Source organism: Saccostrea cucullata, unplaced genomic scaffold (assembly GCF_032062105.1).
Source record: "Saccostrea cucullata isolate Sc308-1 unplaced genomic scaffold, CSIRO_AGI_Scuc_v1 ctg9687, whole genome shotgun sequence".
Taxonomy (NCBI): Eukaryota; Metazoa; Mollusca; class Bivalvia; order Ostreida; family Ostreidae; genus Saccostrea; species Saccostrea cuccullata.
Genome location: NW_026925095.1, coordinates 5895 through 25252, shown reverse-complemented (window position 1 = coordinate 25252; position 19358 = coordinate 5895). Strand labels below are relative to the sequence as shown.

The 19358-nt window shown below is 33.8% G+C and overlaps 2 protein-coding genes across 3 annotated transcripts; one reads left to right on the top strand and one right to left on the bottom strand.

Annotated features, from left to right (window-relative positions):
• Positions 1–528: 528 nt before the first annotated feature.
• LOC134268060 (centromere protein T-like) lies at positions 529–9354 on the bottom strand. 2 transcript variants are annotated; one of them, XM_062750266.1, is made up of 10 exons: positions 9254–9354; positions 6802–6992; positions 6521–6624; positions 4497–5063; positions 3744–4388; positions 3553–3596; positions 3295–3428; positions 1708–1839; positions 1230–1334; positions 529–691 (listed from the first exon to the last, which is right to left on the bottom strand). In XM_062750266.1, exons 2-10 carry the CDS (start codon positions 6984–6986, stop codon positions 568–570), a joined length of 2040 nt encoding a protein of 679 aa, XP_062606250.1. In that variant the 5' UTR covers positions 6987–6992; positions 9254–9354; the 3' UTR covers positions 529–567. The 2 variants fall into 2 exon arrangements, with proteins under 2 accessions (XP_062606250.1, XP_062606251.1); XM_062750267.1 differs by having other exon boundaries at positions 3744–4385.
• A 175-nt stretch (positions 9355–9529) lies between these two features.
• LOC134268059 (transmembrane protein 231-like) lies at positions 9530–15511 on the top strand. Its single transcript, XM_062750265.1, has 7 exons — positions 9530–9690; positions 11608–11774; positions 12464–12592; positions 12715–12858; positions 13352–13433; positions 13547–13652; positions 13879–15511. The coding sequence occupies exons 1-7, from the start codon at positions 9552–9554 to the stop codon at positions 14042–14044; spliced, it is 933 nt and encodes a 310-aa protein (XP_062606249.1). The 5' UTR covers positions 9530–9551; the 3' UTR covers positions 14045–15511.
• The last annotated feature ends 3847 nt before the right edge of the window (positions 15512–19358 follow it).

Here is a 19358-nt window from a genome sequence, read left to right as displayed (position 1 = left end):
AAAATGCAAAAAGGTTACAGACAGATGGACAAATGGAAAATTGGTGATCAGAAAAGCTCACTTGAGCTTTCAGCTCAGGTGAACTAACAATGTCTATGGTTCGATATTTCCTGAGAAAAATATTAAATTCAGCAATTACAACAAATCCTCTTAGTAAATTACTGCTACTGATGCACCATTCTATCCACTTTCATAAGGAAACTAGAGGTACTGTGCGCTTTGAGCTCACTAAATGATACCCCTGCCTCCTTTTATAACTGCCCTGGTAGACCCAAAATTATTGTAAAATAGTAGTAATGCACAATGGCATTAGCTCCCAGGGCAAAACATGAACCTTGCCATAATAATCATATGGGAGGCAGGGTTATCATTTAGTGAGCGCAGTGCTCACAGTGGTCCTAGTTTAATCTAGATTTACTATATTTTTCTTTACACAAAGTATATTGAAAGTAGTTTCTAAGAAGGAATTTAAATTTTAATGCACTCAAAGAAATTATAGCATCCAAGCATTTATTCACATGTATGATAAAAATAACAATTTTCTAGAAAGTTCAACAAAAATGTCCATCATCGCTGTGGGAATATTTTATTTCCTGATCGAGCTATTGGTATAATTTCCTGGCGGAGCTCTAGAGGAAGGTATTTTTCTACAAGGTGGGTCAGTGATGTGGTCTTGGTGATAAACTTCTGCCTAAAATTCAAAAAAGGAAAAAAAAACAATTGCTTTGTAAATTACAATTTTCACTATTTAAAGAACTTGAAATGCCCTTTGAAATACATTATCAAAGATATGGAGATTTATTAAGCAAAGAAAAGACTTTAATATTATGCATCAAGTTCAACTAGAGATTTGAATTTATATTATTTCATACAGGAATAAATTGGAATCTTTCAGAGCACTTGTATACTGTAGATCACTTAATTTTCGCGACACCTTATTTTCGCGAGATAGTAATTGAATCTTGATTAGCGAGACAAAATTTTCACGAATTGTGGTTATTGCTCTATATCATCTTAAGGAATACTATTATATGCGAGAATCAAATTTTCGCGAGCTTACAGTCTCGCGTAATTACGCGAAAATAAAGTTCTCGCGAATAAAAAGTGATTTACAGTAATCTATGAAATTCTTCTCAATATATTGAGAAACTTGTTTTTAGAATGCTTAAAGCTATGCATATAGAATCATTTTACATATGCTGCAAAAAAGTAAACTCTGAAGTACAAACCTTTTAAGAAGTAGTTCAACATCTCTCTCATCAATGGTTCTTCTTCCTGCATGATGAGCAAATGCTTCCAGATCATGGGCAACTTGATCAAAATATTCTTCAGTTCTGAAAATTAAAAAAAATCTTTTCTTTAGTGTAATTCATCAATTTTCCTTCATCTTGAATTTTGTATTCTTTTGGACCCTACACGAAAAAGAAGAACAAGAGCATTGAAAATCAAGAACAAATAATATTAAATTGAACTTTGAAATCTCAAACACAGATATCCCAAATATGATGGATATCTAGAAATTTTTACCTTTTGCATTCCTCAGTATAATTAATTTTTTTCAGTCCCATTGAATTCAAGTTCACAAGTCAAGTGTTGACTATTCATTTAGAGGTAAATGTGAATTTCATCAATGATCAATAGTTTTATTTTACGGAAAGTTTATGAAATGTTAAAATTTTTCATTAAAAAACAAAATGGTTTCCATACATTTTAACAAGCTCAGGCAGTGTGTCTTTATCCACCCTCATCTTGCAAAAATGACTGAAAGTCTGTTTAATGGTAGATGCTGGGAGAGTACTGGACTGAACCTTCACTCTTGGTTTCTTCAGAGTTTGTGACCTTCAGTAGGTAACAACGAACAGAGAAGTCAGTTGTCAATAGATTATACCATGATGATCATGCTTTAATTATTACAAGAGGCCCATGGGCCACATCGCTCACCCGAGCATTGTGGCTAGGAAAAAGTAGTAATTGGTTTACTATTAAAAAGTTTGAATCCAAAAGTTTGGCCCCGCCCTACCCCCGGGGGTCATGATTTGAACAAACTTGAATCTACACTACCTGAGGATGCTTCCATATAAATATGAGCAATTATGGCTTTGCTATTCTTGAGAAGAAGACTTTTAAAGAATTTTCCTATATATTTCTATATAAAACTTTGGTCGGCCATTGTGGCCCCGCCCTACCCCCAGGGGTCACGATTTGAACAAACTTGAATCTACATTACCTGGGGATGCTTCCATATAAATATGAGCAATTCTGGCTTTGCTGTTCTTAAGAAGAAGATTTTCCCAAGAATTTTCCTACATATTTCTATATAAAACTTTGGTCGGCCATTGTGGCCCCACCCTTCTCCAGGGGGTCATGATTTGAAGAAACTTGAATCTACACTACCTGGGGATGCTTCCATATAAATATGAGCAATTATGGCTTTGCTGTTCTTGAGAAGAAGATTTTTAAAGAACTTTCCTATATATTTCTATGTAAAACTTTGGTCGGCCATTGTGGCCCCGCCCTACCCCCCGGGGGTCACGATTTGAACAAACCTGAATCTACACTACCTGGGGATGCTTCCATATAAATATGAGCAATTCTGGCTTTGCTGTTCTTAAGAAGAAGATTTTTAAAGAATTTTCCTATATATTTCTATATAAAACTTTGGTCGGCCATTGTGGCCCCGCCCTACCCCTGGGGGTCATGATTTGAACAAACTTGAATCTACACTACCTGGGGATGCTTCCATATAAATATGAGCAATTATGGCTCTGCTGTTCTTGAGAAGAAGATTTTTAAAGAATTTTCCTATACATTTCTATATAAAACTTTGGTCGGCCATTGTGGCCCCGCCCTACCCCCGGGGGACATGATTTGAACAAATTTGAATCTACACTACCTGAGGATGTTTCCCCATAAGTTTCAACTTTCCTGGCACAGTGTTTCTTAAGAAGAAGATTTTTAAAACATACCACCAAATTTTCACTAAATCTCAATTATCTCCTCTTGAATAAGGGCATGGCCCTTTATTTGAACAAACTTGAATCCCCTTCACCCAAGGATGCTTTGTGGCAAGTTTGGTCGAAATTGGCCCAGAGTTCTTGAGAAGAAGTCGAAAATGTGAAAAGTTTATGGACAGACAGACGGACGCAGGACAAAATGTGATCAGAAAAGCTCACTTGAGCCTTCGGCTCAGGTGAGCTAAAAACTGATTTTTCTACATGAGCTATATGTCTCTTGTGATCTTTGCACAATTACCTTGTTTTAATTAAAGCAGTTTCATCATTAAGGGACACTTACTTGACTGGAGGTTTTTTCTTCAGAGTTTGTGAGATGGGGGAGTCGGCGGGGGTGTCAGATGGGGTGGGGACATGAGGTCTGGCTGGGCCCAGGTGAGGGGTTTTAAGTCGGAATAACTCTGTCCTGTCAAAGTCCTAAATAACAGAATTTAAGTTAAAATTCAGTCATGTAGAAAAAATGCAAAGCTTGGTTTCTTCACTCGAGTGTTCAGTTATGTTTTGTATAGAGCAAAGCCAAAATAATTTTTTTTTTACTTACATCTTGAAAATCTGTTCTTCCCTGACTCTCAATCATGGAAACATCTGAAATGACAATTTTATCTTTTTAACATAGAAACTCATACATGAACCAAATTCTTTTTGTAAAAGTAAATAAACATCAGCTTACTCAACAGCATTATAACTGTGTGTACATATAGTGCTACTATGCTTTTAATGCTTAATGCTTACCAGGTAAGTTTTCATCTCCAGTCATTGAGATGTGATGAGTTCTTGATACAGGACTGGAATGTCTTGGTCCCAGTGCTGTACGCTCAAACACGGGAGTTATCAATGTCTCCTTACTAGGTGTATCATGTATCAGGCTCGCACTGTTTATTGGTTGTTGCATGGCTAATGGTGATCTCTCAGTAATGTTTTTCGCTGGAGATGCAGTTGGTCTCAGACTCCTTCTACCTGACTGTTGTTTCAGTGTTGTATTTTTTCTTGATGGACTTTCAATGTAAGATGGGCTTTCAGTCCTAGATTGATTGATGTTCTTACTTGCTGACATTTTGACCCTCTGAAAGTCTGTCGACCGTAGACTTCTGTTTGGAGTTCTGTTTTGAAGATTCTGGTTACTGCTTTTATCTGGTGTCCTCACCAAACTTTCTTCCTGTCTACTTCTTGTTAACATTGTAGATGGATGTGCTTCATTTAGACTGGTGGTTTTTCTTGGTGTCTCCATTAAGCCCTCATTCTCATCAGAAACTTCTGATCTGTTTCTTTCTCTTGAAGAAACATTGGCGGACAAAGCATTTTCTTCATTCAAATCCTTCTGGGTGTTTGGTCCCAGAGACATATTCTCTGTATGCAATCCAGAATGTTCTGCTCCTCCTAAAAATATCCACAAATCATCATTTGCAAAACATGTATTAAAATACTAGTCTACAGATCTTTCTATAATGATGCAACAAGTGAGAGACATTTAACATGTAAACCTACCATAACTAGCTTCAGTTTGCCACCTGCTAGGAGTTCCCGTCAGATTCCTTGTTTTGGAAGGTGAAGTAGCCATGGCTGAACTGCGACGTATTCTCCTTTGTGTGGACTGCAAAGTGGCAGATCCCTCCTCCGACAAATTCTGCTGTCCTCCAGTTGACTGTGATGTCATCTGAGCAACAGGTGTATTTTGTTTCCTTGGTGATGCTGTTCTGAGCGAGGATCTTAGAGTGGTGGATTCTACCTGTTTCCCAGCAGAAGACTGACGCCTAGGGGAGGATCTAGGAGGAGGAGATGCCATCAATGTGCCACTTTTATTTTGCATGGGTGATGTAGTCGAAACGTCCTGAACTGAAAAATGAAACCGACTTCTTTCCCTCTTAGTTTTCATTTTGGTAGATATTCGAGAGTCATTGGTAGACAGCTCCTGATTTATTGATGTGGTTTCCATCTGAGTTGCTATTCTTGGTGATTTTCTTCTTGGTATCCCTGACCCCAGGCTGGTATCCTGTGTGACCTTGCTCTGATTGCTTGATGGAGAGTTTGTATAGGATTTAGATAATTCTGTAACTAAAAATAATTTTAAAGTATTCATAATGTTTTTCCATATATTGAGGGTGTCTTCCCACTTAGCCAACATTTTGAAAAAATACAGGTAAAACACAGGTAAATCTATGTTGGCTAAGTGGGAATGGGGCGTAGGTGAAGAACAAAAGAAATTAATTACAGATAGGCTATAGTCTGTTTTAAGGTGAATAAAATATTTATCAATTTTAGTCTTTTAGTTACATCTGATAATCAAAATAAAAAAAAAACTTTCTAATTATTTTATGTAAAGATGGGGGCTTTTTTGTAAATTACATAATTACATGTATGCACATTCCAAAGTTAAGATATTAAGAATTTTTAACAATACCCCATTTATTTTTTGACTTTACATTTTGAGAACAGAAAAAAATTAAGTCAATTAAACTCTAGAAACGCCAGGATTTACAAGTTCAATATTGATGAGAATTTAAATTTGAACATAAATCACGTTAATTTTACTATGTATTTACACTTAATCTGATCCCTTTTCATATTTTAGCTCAGATAAGTCATATAAACATGTAGATTTAGGTATAATTCTTATAAAATAAAAAATGCATAATTTATTGATTATATAAATTTAGATTGTTTATAGTCTTTCCTTCTTTTAAATGAAAAAGACAAAATATGCTGCAACATGCCTTTTTTAAAATATGCAAACATAGACATTTTTAATTGAAATTAAATAAATTTTGGGCATTTTCCATAGTAGAGTACATGTAAGACTATACAAATAAAACAAAATGACAGGAATTAATTCAAAAGAAGTTTGGTTTTGAGGACATTATGGAACTCAATATATAATTAAATTAGCAGGGTTGTGAACATAAAATATGAAATTAATATTTAAGCTGCATGGTGTTTTCATCAGATAATAAATCACATTGAATCAGCTTTGATTTCTGTGTACATAAATTACCATGATCAAATAATACATACTCAGATAAATATTTTTAATCTCAAATGTTAATTTCATTAGAGTATTTAAAATTCTCTCAATTTTCTTTTTTGTTTCATCATTAAATATATTTCTTATAAAATTAATTTTATAATTTTTATTAATTAATATTTAATTTTTTTTAAAAATGCAGATTTTACCATACTAGTACAATGTATTTATAAAAAAAAAATCTTGAACTTTAATTTTATTACTCTGATTTTAAAATTATATTGATTAAAATTTTAATATCGATTTATGTAATTTTACACTTTTCAATGGTAGTAATTCTCAGGTAATCTATATATACCTATACCTGAAAACAGACTATAGCCTGTTGGTCACTCAGGTGTAAAAATCAAAATGTTGGCTATGTGGGAATAGGTTTTTTCAAAATGTTGGCTAAGTGGGAATAAACCATATTGAGGCATCTGTATCATTATCAAAGATTATACATTGTATACAAAGCATTCTTTAAATTTTTCTCTCTTTTTTCTTGTACCTGAGTGCTGAAAATGGAATCTCTTTCGTCTAACAGAATCTACCATAGACTCTCTTTTCTTCCACACAGACCTTGTTTTTACTGGTGTGCTTTCAATCATCTCACTGTAATGAAGTACAACTGTATATTCAATCCAGGATTAGTTTTTGAAAATAAGTAAATGTAATTCATAGAATTTCAATAAAATGGGGTTTTAATGTTCAGTTAAATTAATATTACAAATTATATTGTTACTTTAAGCAACATATTGATAAAACATAACACCACAAAGGAATAATTACTGTGTGATGTCTTCATCCTGCTGGTGTAGTCGGATTTCTGTGGAAGGTAAGGATCGACTAAGCCTGCTATCAGCCTCTGGTGTTCTTGTCAAACGTTTGCGCTTCCTACTGGGACGCTCTGTCTCATTTGTTTGTGCAGCATCCATGAATCCTTGGATAACAGTCCTTGGGGTAATTTCCTCCATTTTTTTCTAGAGGAAATATTTTAGATATTCAGAGTTAAGATGTTCAGAGAAGGCAAGTAATACTGTCATACATTGATCTTGAGCAATGGTTTCCAAATACAAAAATCCTGTAACACTTATGACTACATGTTCTTACCTTATGATTTATAATCTATATCAGGTCCGTATTTATTCCAAATTTTTTCGTTAACTGTACCTCCATATAAACCCTGGAGCATTGCAGACGTGCAATGATCATATGCATATGTACCGCATTTATCAGATTATTAAAGATCCATCTCTTCCAGCATCTAAAAAGTCTTACATAGACAGATATTTTCTTTTTTGTTCCAATTTTTTTTTGTTTTAAAAATGATACCTTAATCTCTGTGGAGATTCTGTTGGTTAGATATTTGGTCAAACACCCTGTGGGCAGAGATTCTGTTGGTTAGATATTTGGTCAAACACCCTGTGGGCGTCTGACCAAATATCTAGCCAAACAGAATCTCCACTGAGTTTAATGATGCCTACACATTAATTTGGTTATTGTTAAGTTGAAAAGTGCATCCTGACAATCATGCACTTATGATAAACCAGTATATCAATGATGCAATGTGATTATGTATCCAATATATAAATATCTGTCCCACCTGTTTATTTATGCACGAACATAACTCCCCTCCTCAACTTAAGAGTGCACCAAGGGAGATAATCTTAAAACTTGCATATTGTTTGAGTATATAATGCAGCTGTAGACAGAGCAATTTGGAAACCTATTGTAGCTAGTCACCTCAAAGTAGTCATAGTATAGTCAAACACCTGATGTCACAGAGAGGATTGAATGACTGAGTCGGTGTGAGTGTGTTTTAGAAGCTCTAAATCAAGAGTGTATACAACTAAATCAAGAGATTGTGCTAGTTCTGCTTTGTAGAGCTCTTTAATCGACTATCACAGCAAAATAATCACAGACAAAAAAATAATTATAAATAATAAAGTTGAGCAGACAAAACACACATCAAGCACTCAATCAATACGGGATAAGAGGAGAAATCCATGACTGGTTAACAAACTTCCTAACAAAAAGGACAATGAGAGTCCAGTTAGATGGGGAATACTCAGACGACACTAGCGTGGAATCCGGGGTACCACAGGGAACAGTACTTGGACCCATACTTTTTCTCTGCCATATAAATGATCTCCCTGACGCAGTAAAATCTTCAGTTAGGCTTTTTGCCGACGACTGCCTTTTGTACAGGGAAATTAAATCACCCAAAGATCAAAACCTACTACAAAAGGACCTCCAAAAACTGGAATAGTGGGCATCTGACTGGGGTATGAGATTTAACGCAAAAAAATGCTATATACTAAGCATACGTAGAAAAATAAACAGCCAATACACCCTTGAGAACCACACCTTAGAACAAGTGGCATCAAATCCCTACTTAGGACTACAAATACAAGAAAACCTGAAATGGAAAGAACATATAAACAACATCACAAATAAAGCCAACTCCACCCTAGGCTTCCTAAGAAGGAACTTACAACACTGTCCAAGGGAATGTAGAAAGATTGCATATATAGCACTAGTAAGATCCATAATGGAGTATGGAGCTGTCATCTGGGATCCATACACCAAACAAGAATCAACAAAATTAGAATCCATTCAAAGAAGAGGCGCAAGATTCATAACCAAAGACTATAAATCAAGGGAAGAGGGTACAATGACAAAGATGCTTAAAGATCTTGACCTTCCCTTATTACAAACCAGACGCCAACAACAACGTCTAATCTTCTTTTACAAAGTGGTTGAGGGGCAGATACCAGCTATTAAATCAGACCAATATATAAAATTCCAAAAGCCGAAAAGAAACATCAGACCGAAAGTGTACGAGGACTATCAAGCGACAAATATTATATGTAATAGGATCAGGAATAACAGCCGTGCAGTTGAGATACTTAATACAAAGACAGACCAACTGAAGAATTCATTCTTTGTACGCACAGCTGTAGACTGGAACCACCTGGAAGAGAAAGCGGTCCGCGCCCCAAAGCTAGCTTTAAGTCGGCGATAGAACATCCTCGCGACTAAAGCGCCCTCTATCCGTCACATCAAAGCCCAACGGGGTTACTGTGATGTAACAATACAGATACAGAAGCAAGATATTGCAATATACGTTTAAATTTTGCATTAAGAGAACATTTTAATGAATCACAAATATAACAAGAATTCCTTCTATAGTTATTTAACAAAGAAATTTCGTCAAAAAGCAGATTCATGGAGATTTTACCTTTAAAGTAAACTACTATTTTGCAAGTCTTTAAAATATCCCGCTTGTTTATAAATATTACGTCATTTCCGTGAGCGCTCTTCTTTTTGTAGGTCATACGACTAGTCGTGTCTATAACAACACATCCCCAGGTTTCGAAATCCCTTTTAAAAATTAAACTTCTTCAGAAGCAAATGATTTTAGTTTAAGCGCCTAATATCAGCCTCTAGAATTCTGTAAATTAAAATGTGAATACAATCCCGAATAGTTTTTTGGACGAGCTAAATTAAAATTTTCTGCGAAACTGTTTTGTTTAAAAATGGCGGTTTACGAAGTGTTTGCACATCCTGAACTTCGTCGATACAAAACTCATATATGCACCAAAGCTACGCTGTTGACGTTTGTTGTTTTATTTCTTGTGTTCATACCACCGCTTTTTGTTGTTTACAGGAGTTATGGTAAGAATGTAGCAAAAAATTTCGACTTTGAACAACATGTTTTGTATTGAAGAAAGACATGCATGAACATGATGTTCATCAGATAATATGATATATTGTACAACATAAACACTAGTACTAGCCATTGAACTGCAGCTGAATAATTAAAATACTTTCACATATCTGAATGCAATTTTTAATTATTTCTGTGCATATATATCATTTTACAGTCAAAATGAACTTCTAAATGACCTTACATCAGGAAGAATAGTCATCAAGAAGTTTTTAGTCACTTTCATTAAAAAAAATCCAGCCATTCCTAAATACATTGTTCTAATATGTTGCAAATATGACTTCTAAAGAGAGCACAGATATCTTTTAATTTTTATTTATATCTGCCCCACACATGACATTTAAAACATCTATTAGTAGGGCCTATTTTCACAAGATCAGTTGTATGTTGCATTACAATAACAGAGTCTGAAAACTACAAATTTTAAGAAAAAAATATTTCATCTACTATAAATTCTCTTTCTCTTTAATATCGTAATTTAACATTGTGACATTGTGTTGTGATCGTGAAGCAGTGATATGAAATGAGAAATGAAAAATAAATTAATTAGTATTGATGTAATAGTGGTCCTTAACTCATTATTAAGAATAAGTCGCCACTTGTGGGTTCATCATTTATTACATCATTCAAGTGTTGATATGGATGGATCGATGATATATATATTATATATATAGGTGAAGTAGTATGTAGAATAACAATGAAAGTATAGCCCTGTAATAGGAATAAACAATAGTAAGTATAAAAGTCAATAATCAACTTGCAAGGGAATATATGCTCATTACAAGAAAGATAACTCTTGCACTATAATTATAAAGTTCAAATCATTTACAAGTTATTCCCCTTGACTGCATAAAATATAGAAACATTAATTCTGATAATGTCCATGTACAATATTACTGAGTAAATATATACATTCCAATGCAACTATTTCATGTTACATTTATCTATGATAAAAACATATGATTATATCAATTAATCACCTGTTTATGGAACAAGGCTAACTCAACATAGTTCTCTGAATATGTCTGGTGTATGTATTACATATCAACTGTAAATAATAATTCAACTATATAACTTCAAAATAAATAATCAGGTCACATCAATGAAATTGATAACTGATATTTATAAATTACCAAGATCAAATGATAAAAGTAAGAGAAAGATACTTTACAATCAAATCAACTGAATTTACTCATGAATGATAGAAAATGCATAAATTAGATAATTTACAGAAATATTAAATAAGAAATTAATTAAGATAATAAAATATAGAGTGCACTTACTATCTGTCAGTAGTCAGTATATCTGGTCATTCAAGATTACTAAATATGGCAGATTTCATATAGATACAGTCTCTTTGATAAATAGGTATATAGAACATTCCTCTAAGGAGTCTAACTTTGTTATAAACAAAGGCAGTTCACCAAAAGCGGGAAACTACATACTGTAAATCTATTGGTTCCTAAAACCACATGACATGAATCACATGTCTGAAAATGACCACATAGGTAAAATAGCCATAGGCATTAATTGAATAAGTCAACTAATGATCAATGTATAGCACAATAAAAGAACCAAGGGAGAATAGGGCAATACAGGAATATGTATCCAATTGTGTTTCAACTCATATATATACAAAATGATGATGATGTTGTAAATGATGTAGATGATGATCAAGTGAAATAATCATAAAATCAAGAAACACAATATTCCTATAAGATCATTTATTAATCATAATTATATAGAAAATATCACCCTATTACATTGATGATACATGTATATGCAAATAAGATTATTAACAAAAATGAGAATCCATTCAATTGATTTTTATAGTACAATATACATTGTCTATTTCTTTTGAAAAGGATTTTGGAAGAAGGAGGAATATTACAGGGAGGTCCCTACTGTTAATTTTAAGAAACAACTGCTTGTGATTTTGGAACTGGAACAAGAGGGTAGCTTTATCACATACAGTACATACCAAAGATACAACCAACTGCAGCAACAGAATTTAAGAGTGCCTCTCATCCAGGTAATATAATGTCACAGCCAGAGTCTGTACTTAGAATTGGTATATGTTTAGATTCAAAACCAATGATTCAATAGGATTTACAGATATTTTATTGTTAAATTATATTATGCCAGACACATTAAATTCGATTTATTTAGGCAAATTGGCAAAATGCGTTCAATAAATTACATTGCATAAATTCATTTATTAAGGCCTAAAAAAAAAAATATGTTTGTTTCCTGTAACCCGACCGACCCATTCAATTTACCCCCGGGTGGATTTTTTTTCTGACAAATCTCGTCAAATGGCAAAACTTCGTTTGATCAATCAGCTGATTTCATTTATTAAAAAAAAAATTCACTTGTAGCTTAACTTGAGACATAAAAATATGTCAACCTAGTTTACATTTACCTTAGTTATGAAGAGTAATCATAATTGTAACAACAATTTCCCCTCTGAAGTTCGATTTCTGCCGCTAGGCAGCCATTTTGGATGCCATGTTGGGTGTCCACTGTAAATATGACACCTGGTATATTCAGTCCGGGGATGTTTGACCATTCAAAAGCAAAAAAAAAAAAAAAAAAAATTCCCGACCTACCGACCATTAATTTTTGGGAAATGTTACAGGAAACAAACATATTTTTTTTTAAGCCTAAGGGTCCTAAAGGCCATATGGTTTACATTTTATATAATAAGATACTTTCATTTAGTCAAGAGAGCCAGATGAGAACGGTGATGGGAAAGCAGATGGACTGGAATTCAAGTTGGAAATGCTACTTCAAGACTCAGAGAAAGTGATTGGTGTAAAACTTCTCCTCTTCTTTGAGTATGCTTTGCATGTAAGTACATTTTTTTTAGTTGGAACTTGAAAGTCTATTTCAAATTTACTGTTATATTACGATCTCATTCATAATAATTACTTTTGACTGACTCACACTCATTTTTTTTAATTGTTTACCAGAGATTTTCCTCATTTACTATGGAGTCCTTAGCCTATATTAACCATGACTCACCCAAAGCAGGAGCCCGGCTTGATGTTTATGGGGAACTCAATATAAGGCAGAAACAGCCACTAGGACACAGGGGATCAGACACAAGATTTAGTGTAAATAGTCATTATCGTTTCTTTTGTAAAACTATAATTAATGTTTTTAGAAAAAAAAATTATCTGAAAAAAAGAAAATTAATATCAGTACACCTTGTTTACATGAATAATATTAAAAAAGAAAAAAAAAACAACAGCAAACGCCTGTCAAGTGTCAAGTTGGATTTTTTTTTTTTATTTTTATCTTCTTTACTCAGTAAATTCAAAACAAAGTAATTTTTAAAAAATGAAGCATTACTGGTAAAGAGGAATGCAATTTTTATTCATTGAAGAAAAACACCTTTTCAAAATAGGGAGAGAAAAAAAGAATGAGCAGAAATGAATCTTCCTTATCAAGGAGACTTTATATCATAATCTTTTGCTCAGAAAAAAAATGTTGCTTATGAGTCTTGTACTGGAGAAATATGGATTTTTAAAAAAATCTTAAGTCCTTAATAAAATATAATTTATAACATCATACCCTGGTATCCAAAAAATATTCAATTTTTTCCAGGGTTCGATAATAGATACAACTAGTGTTTATGCTGAAACATATGATTTGACAGATATCTTTAAAAAGTATACAGAGAGAAATGGTAAGAAATGTTCAAATACATGTACTTCGTTGATGGTCCATTTTATAATTACTTAAATCTGGCACAAACTTTATAACAAGTTCCAAATATGATTCTGATTTCTACCTTTACAGTGACGACACAACTAAATGCCCCATACTCAGTATGGAAGAGTGGCCGAGGAGCAGGGCAGCCATTTGTTATCAACAGCAACATAACTTATACAGAACAAATGATATTGTATCCTTTCTCAAATTGTACATCAGTATTACTGGTGTTACATACACAACAGAATATCAATAATGAATACAAGATCACATCTACATTTACATACTTGAAGCACATGATTCTTGGTACATCAAAATAAATAAATAAATTAGTTGGCATGTTCATAAATATATGTACTTCTTAACTAATGAATAAATTGAATAACTATTCATAGTTACTTGACCTTGACCCCTGACAGATATTATCCAGGATTCTGGTACATGATCAAGTGGGGCTGGGTACAGTATGTATCTGTACTCCTTATTTTCCTGTATGTATTTGACAGAATCAAGATCTTCATTTTCCAGAATCAGTTAGTTACTACAATGGTCGAGAAACCATGGAAACGGGAAAAGATGTCATGATATATCCAGGACTAGTTATACAAGATTGTAGGGATTAAAATAGAACATGTAGGTGAATCTGTGGCAGCTTGTTAACAGCTGGGTATGGGGACTTCCAGGTGTGAAGCGACATTTTTATGATGTATGTATAATTGTGTATTGAATGTATACAATGTGACACAAGTGAATATGAAAAAGCTGGAAAAAATGTTATATTCCTTGTGATGTAATGGTGTAATGAAGCTAGGTTATGTGTAAAAGAGTGAATGCTTTAGATATGTAAGGAAATTAAACCTGATAGAAGATAGCAGCACAAGAAGATTATCTTGTTCTTATAGATAGTTGTCATGTCAAAATTTTTTAGCATTTGTTCTTTTTTGATCAGTATGTATGTACATTTACATCATGTTCCCACTGCATTATAAAATGACATACAATGAAGCGCATTGAAGTGGTAAAATTTTCCGTTTGGATGGAACGTTTTGAGCTATCTTTAAGACATGCCCATTTCTTTAGAAAGGAAAAATCGGTCAAATGATTCAATCGAATACCTGTAGAACAGGTATTCCATAAATATAATAGCCAATCAAATTGACTGTCTACATAAACACCGAGTAAGCACGTGTTCGACTGATACTTGTGTTATGCTAACTCCAATAAACATGATAAAATCATAATTATGTACAAATTCGTTTCAATGCGTGTTTTACAGAAGCGGGGACTCTATATATAGCTCTTTCTTATTTAAAAATCTTCATTTTAGTGTAAATCATGTTGCTTGTCGCGGAAAGTGTACTAAAACATTACGACGAATATTTCTTTCTCGTTTCTAAAGAAATGGGCGTGTCGTTATGTTATAATTGACGTTCAAAACATGACTCAGAACGTTTCATCCAAATGGAAAATTTTACCACTTCAATGGGCTTCATTGTAAATAATGAATGTGTGATGTTTATGGAATTTTCTGACAGAATGTGATCATATTTTTTTATCTAAATACTTTTTATACATGAAAATACTTTTCCACATATTCCAGGGAGTCATAATTCTATGGATTCACAATTTCTGTTCATTCTAAAGGTAACCTCAAATGTTTTCAATGTACTTTAATTAAGCTGGGACAAATTCCCATGAAGAATTTGTGACACACAAGTGTATGCAGTGTAAATGGAAAATACTGTATACAGGGTTATTTTCGCCCCATGTTATTTTCGCCCTTTTGCACTTGCGAATAATTTTGCCCCATTTTAAATTCGCCCAGTTATAGATTTGTTAATGAAATTATGCTGTGAAATTTGAATTCGCACCATTTTAAATTCGCCCAATCAGGAAGAGGGCGAAAGGGGCGAAAATAAAACGGGGATGAAAATTTCCCTGTATACAGTATTACATATACTTTTACAATATGAAAGTAAAATGAATAAATAAATATTTATTTCTTTAATCATTTTGAATGTCGAGTATCAAATAAAGTATTAATAAATTTTATCACAAGATTTTGGTTTATTTTAGAGGAATTCAATAGATATTAATCTATTGATATTAACACTGATAATCTTGTCATCTTGAATTGGTGAAAATTTCATTAATTTTTAAATAGAATAAATATGAGAAGAATCTCTTCTTAAATATTTTAAGCCTGCTGTTATGTTTACAAATTTAAGTTTCCATTGCCGGTATATTAAAAAACCACCTTAGTGTACTCAGGTGACCCATTCTATATATGTTTTTTGTCAGTCATCATGTGTTGTCCATTTGGACATTTTCAACATCTTCTCTGGAAGCACTGAACCAATTTCAGCCAATTTTGGCATATATACATGTAGCATCTATGATTGAATAAAAGTGAACATTATGAAAATCATGATCCCTGCCTGCTTTGGGCTTGAGAAATGGGGCTAAAACCATCAAAATTTATGCAATCTTTAAAAATATTTGTAAACAAACAAAATGTTAATTTCTTGGCCACTAGATCAGGGGTTCCTGGGTTAGGGCGGGGCTCTGATGATTACATATAGTGCATTAATTCTTTGAAAATCTATCTATGCATTCATATACAGTGTAGTTCCTCTTTTTGCGCACCTGATTTTTTTTAAATGCCAGATCGATCCATAGGCGCTCCCCATGTAATTCTGTAAATGACGTATGATAAGTATATATATATATGTCTACCCCTCTATACTATAAAATATAGTATAGAGGGGTAGACCTATATATATACTTATACGTCATTTACAGAATTACATGGGGAGCGCCTATGGATCGAGAGAGTAAAAAAATAGAAAACATAATCCCAAACCTGCCATGTTTGTAGTAAATACAAGCATATATCGGACAACATTCACTTCTTTTTCCTTTGCTTGTCACAGATCTACAATAATGGCCAACGCTGCTTTAATATGTAGACATATAGTCAAATGTCTTAAAAGGATCGGGAGATTTGCTAAAATAACCCGAATATATTCTACATTTATTACTAAAAAAGTTTTAGTTATTTGAACACAAAATGAAGATGGATTAAACAAATCAATCTTTTTGTAATTTTTGTCATTATCTATTAAACTTCAATCTACGACACAAGTGGTTACAGAAAAATATAGAGGGAAACTAGAGGTACTGTGAGCAATGAGCTCACTAAATGATACCCCCCGCCTCCCATATGAATATAATGGCAGTGTCCATGTTTTGCTCTGGAAAATCCAAAATATATGTCAGATCAAAAAGTAAAATAGGAGGTGCACAATGGCAATATGTAATGAAGATTCTGTGAAAGTTTCATTAAATTTCCTTCAGTGGTATGAGAGGAGTTGCGAATAAGAGATGGGTACCCCAAAGCGTAACAGACGGACGGACGGACGTACAGACGGACGGACGGAAATACCGATTACTATATACCCTCCCACTTTTCAAGCGGGGGTTATAAAAAAAGCCATGTTCAATTCAATGTGTTGTTTTGTTTTTTCGTCCTTAGTTATATGAAAGTTTCACAGAATCTTTATTACATGTTGCCATTGTGCACCTCCTATTTTACTTTTTGATCCCACACATATTTTGAGTTTTCCAGAGCAAAACATTGACACTGTCATTATATTCATATGGGAGGCGGGGGTATCATTTAGTGAGCTCATTGCTCACAGTACCTCTGGTAATACCTATCTTCATTTTATCTATTATTTTTATACCCCCCGCTTGAAAAGTGGGAGGGTATATAGTAATCGGTATTTCCGTCCGTCCGTCCGTCTGTAACGCTCTGGGGTACCCATCTCTTATCCGCAACTCCTCTCATACCACTGAAGGAAAGGAGATGGGTGAACTTAGCGTGCAAAAAACCCACTAGCTTCAGATATATAAAAATCATATTGAAATTGTGAATTTAGTATTTAGAGTAAAGTTCTCATCATTGATTTTTATGAAATCATGAGAAACAAAAAGTTTTGAGGAAAATTTTTCGTTAACATTTCTTCTTTTATATAAAAAAAATTAATGTGGGGTCCATTGGGTTCGAACCCTGGCAATAAAAATCCTGAATTGCATTCTCTTTTGAGACTAGTACGCTAACCACTACGCTACACAAGTCCTGATCAAGTGTGGCATTTAATCATGTTTGTGATATGACCATTGATTTAAGGGACTTCAAGTATTTCTCGAAAAGATACGAAAGTTATGTCATAAACTTATATTTTTAAGGTATAGTGGGTCATTGCTCCATAATTTTGGAAACCAAAATATGTATGTCTTTATGCAAACTTTGAGGACTACCTTTCAAAAAAATGGAAAGATCCACTCATAACGAAAAATAGTGTTATAGTGTGAAAAAATGGCTCGTTTTGTCTTTTTTCGTGTGTGTATAATATTTCATAGGATAATAACTTCAATTTTCATGAGATTTGTGCAAGTTGTAGAGATTTTACGTAAAGTATACTTTAATGTTAGATGAAATATACTGAAAGGAAAAAGAAACGCATGGTAGCATAATTGTCGATAAAAATTTGATCACATGACCGAAAATTACGAAAATTGGTCAGATGGGAAATTTATTATACCCCCCGCTTGAAAAGCGGGAGGGTATATAGTAATCGGTATTTCCGTCCGTCTGTACGTCCGTCTGTCCGTCCGTCCTTCCGTCTGTCCGTCCGTCCGTCTGTTACGCTTTGGGGTACCCATCTCTTATCCGCAACTCCTCTCATACCACTGAAGGAAATTTAATGAAACTTTCACAGAATCTTTATTACATATTGCCATTGTGCACCTCCTATTTTACTTTTTGATCTGACATATATTTTGGATTTTCCAGAGCAAAAGATGGATACTGCCAATATATTCATATGGGAGGCGGGGGGTATCATTTAGTGAGCTCATTGCTCACAGTACCTCTAGTTTACTGTGCATCAAAATCAGTATTCAGAATTACTCAGCCGTAAAATTTATGACGTCACGTAGGGAAAACGCTAAAAAGCCCAAAACAAGTGCAATTTGATAACGACGTGTTTGTCCACAAATCTTGTTGCATTATTTGATGCATATGAGGTATGCACATCGTTTTTCAATATTAAGAGACATTATGAATTTATTGCAATCTTGGCACTGTTTACGGAAGTTCAATGCATGGGGTCTTGTTTTCGAATTGCTTAATTAATGAAAAAGGCAACAACGCTTTACTAAGCAGTCTCTTGTAAATTTTCCCCCATAAAACTTTTTAGCCGTTGTCAGAGAGGGTCTAGAGTGGATTTAAATCAACCGTGACGATGACGTTAACGCGAAACAGAGCCATGTTACGAGCGGGTTATTCGTCCTGCCATCTCTTAAATCGCCACCTTACTACCACAAAAACAGCCATTTATAGTGTACACGATTATAATCATTACATTCATACGAAATTTGAAAGAAAACAATTCCGCAATTTGGTTTTTTGAGCCAGTCAACTTACTGTTGTATTCCTCTCACTGGCGCATGCGCGCGCCGTTGGACTTATTTTTTGCGTGGTTACCCATTCTAAATATAGCCAGGGTTTGAAAGATGAACACTCTGATGAAATTCCATGCAAAGGAGAAATAAGACTCTGACAGATGCACGAGATGGACATTGAAGATAATGAGAGTTTTCGATTTTCCCTTTTGGGGGGTATCGTCATTTGAGCTTCAATAACTCATGAATAATTACACAAAATCATATGAGAATTTGGTTATATCTTTTTGAAAGATGATTTTAAAAGTTAGATAGGAAAACTAAAAAGTATTTTAAGAAAAACAAATTTAATTCACCTCAAAAGTTTACCCTGCGTTTCTTTTTCCTTTCAGTATATTAAGGAAAATTTTGATAAAATTGAGATTTAATC

Bases quoted from the DNA above. Each gene is read 5' to 3' on its own strand.
- LOC134268059 (XM_062750265.1), top strand. From the start codon at position 9,552: ATGGCGGTTTACGAAGTGTTTGCACATCCTGAACTTCGTCGATACAAA. The intron at 9,691-11,607 runs GTAAGAATGTAG...TCTTTTGAAAAG, and splicing joins TGTTGTTTACAGGAGTTATG to GATTTTGGAAGAAGGAGGAA. The intron at 11,775-12,463 runs GTAATATAATGT...ACTTTCATTTAG, and splicing joins TAAGAGTGCCTCTCATCCAG to TCAAGAGAGCCAGATGAGAA.
- LOC134268060 (XM_062750266.1), bottom strand. From the start codon at position 6,986: ATGGAGGAAATTACCCCAAGGACTGTTATCCAAGGATTCATGGATGCT. The intron at 3,597-3,743 runs GTAAGCATTAAG...TTGTCATTTCAG, and splicing joins TGGAGATGAAAACTTACCTG to ATGTTTCCATGATTGAGAGT. The intron at 692-1,229 runs GTTTGTACTTCA...TTTGAATTTTAG, and splicing joins GTTGAACTACTTCTTAAAAG to GCAGAAGTTTATCACCAAGA.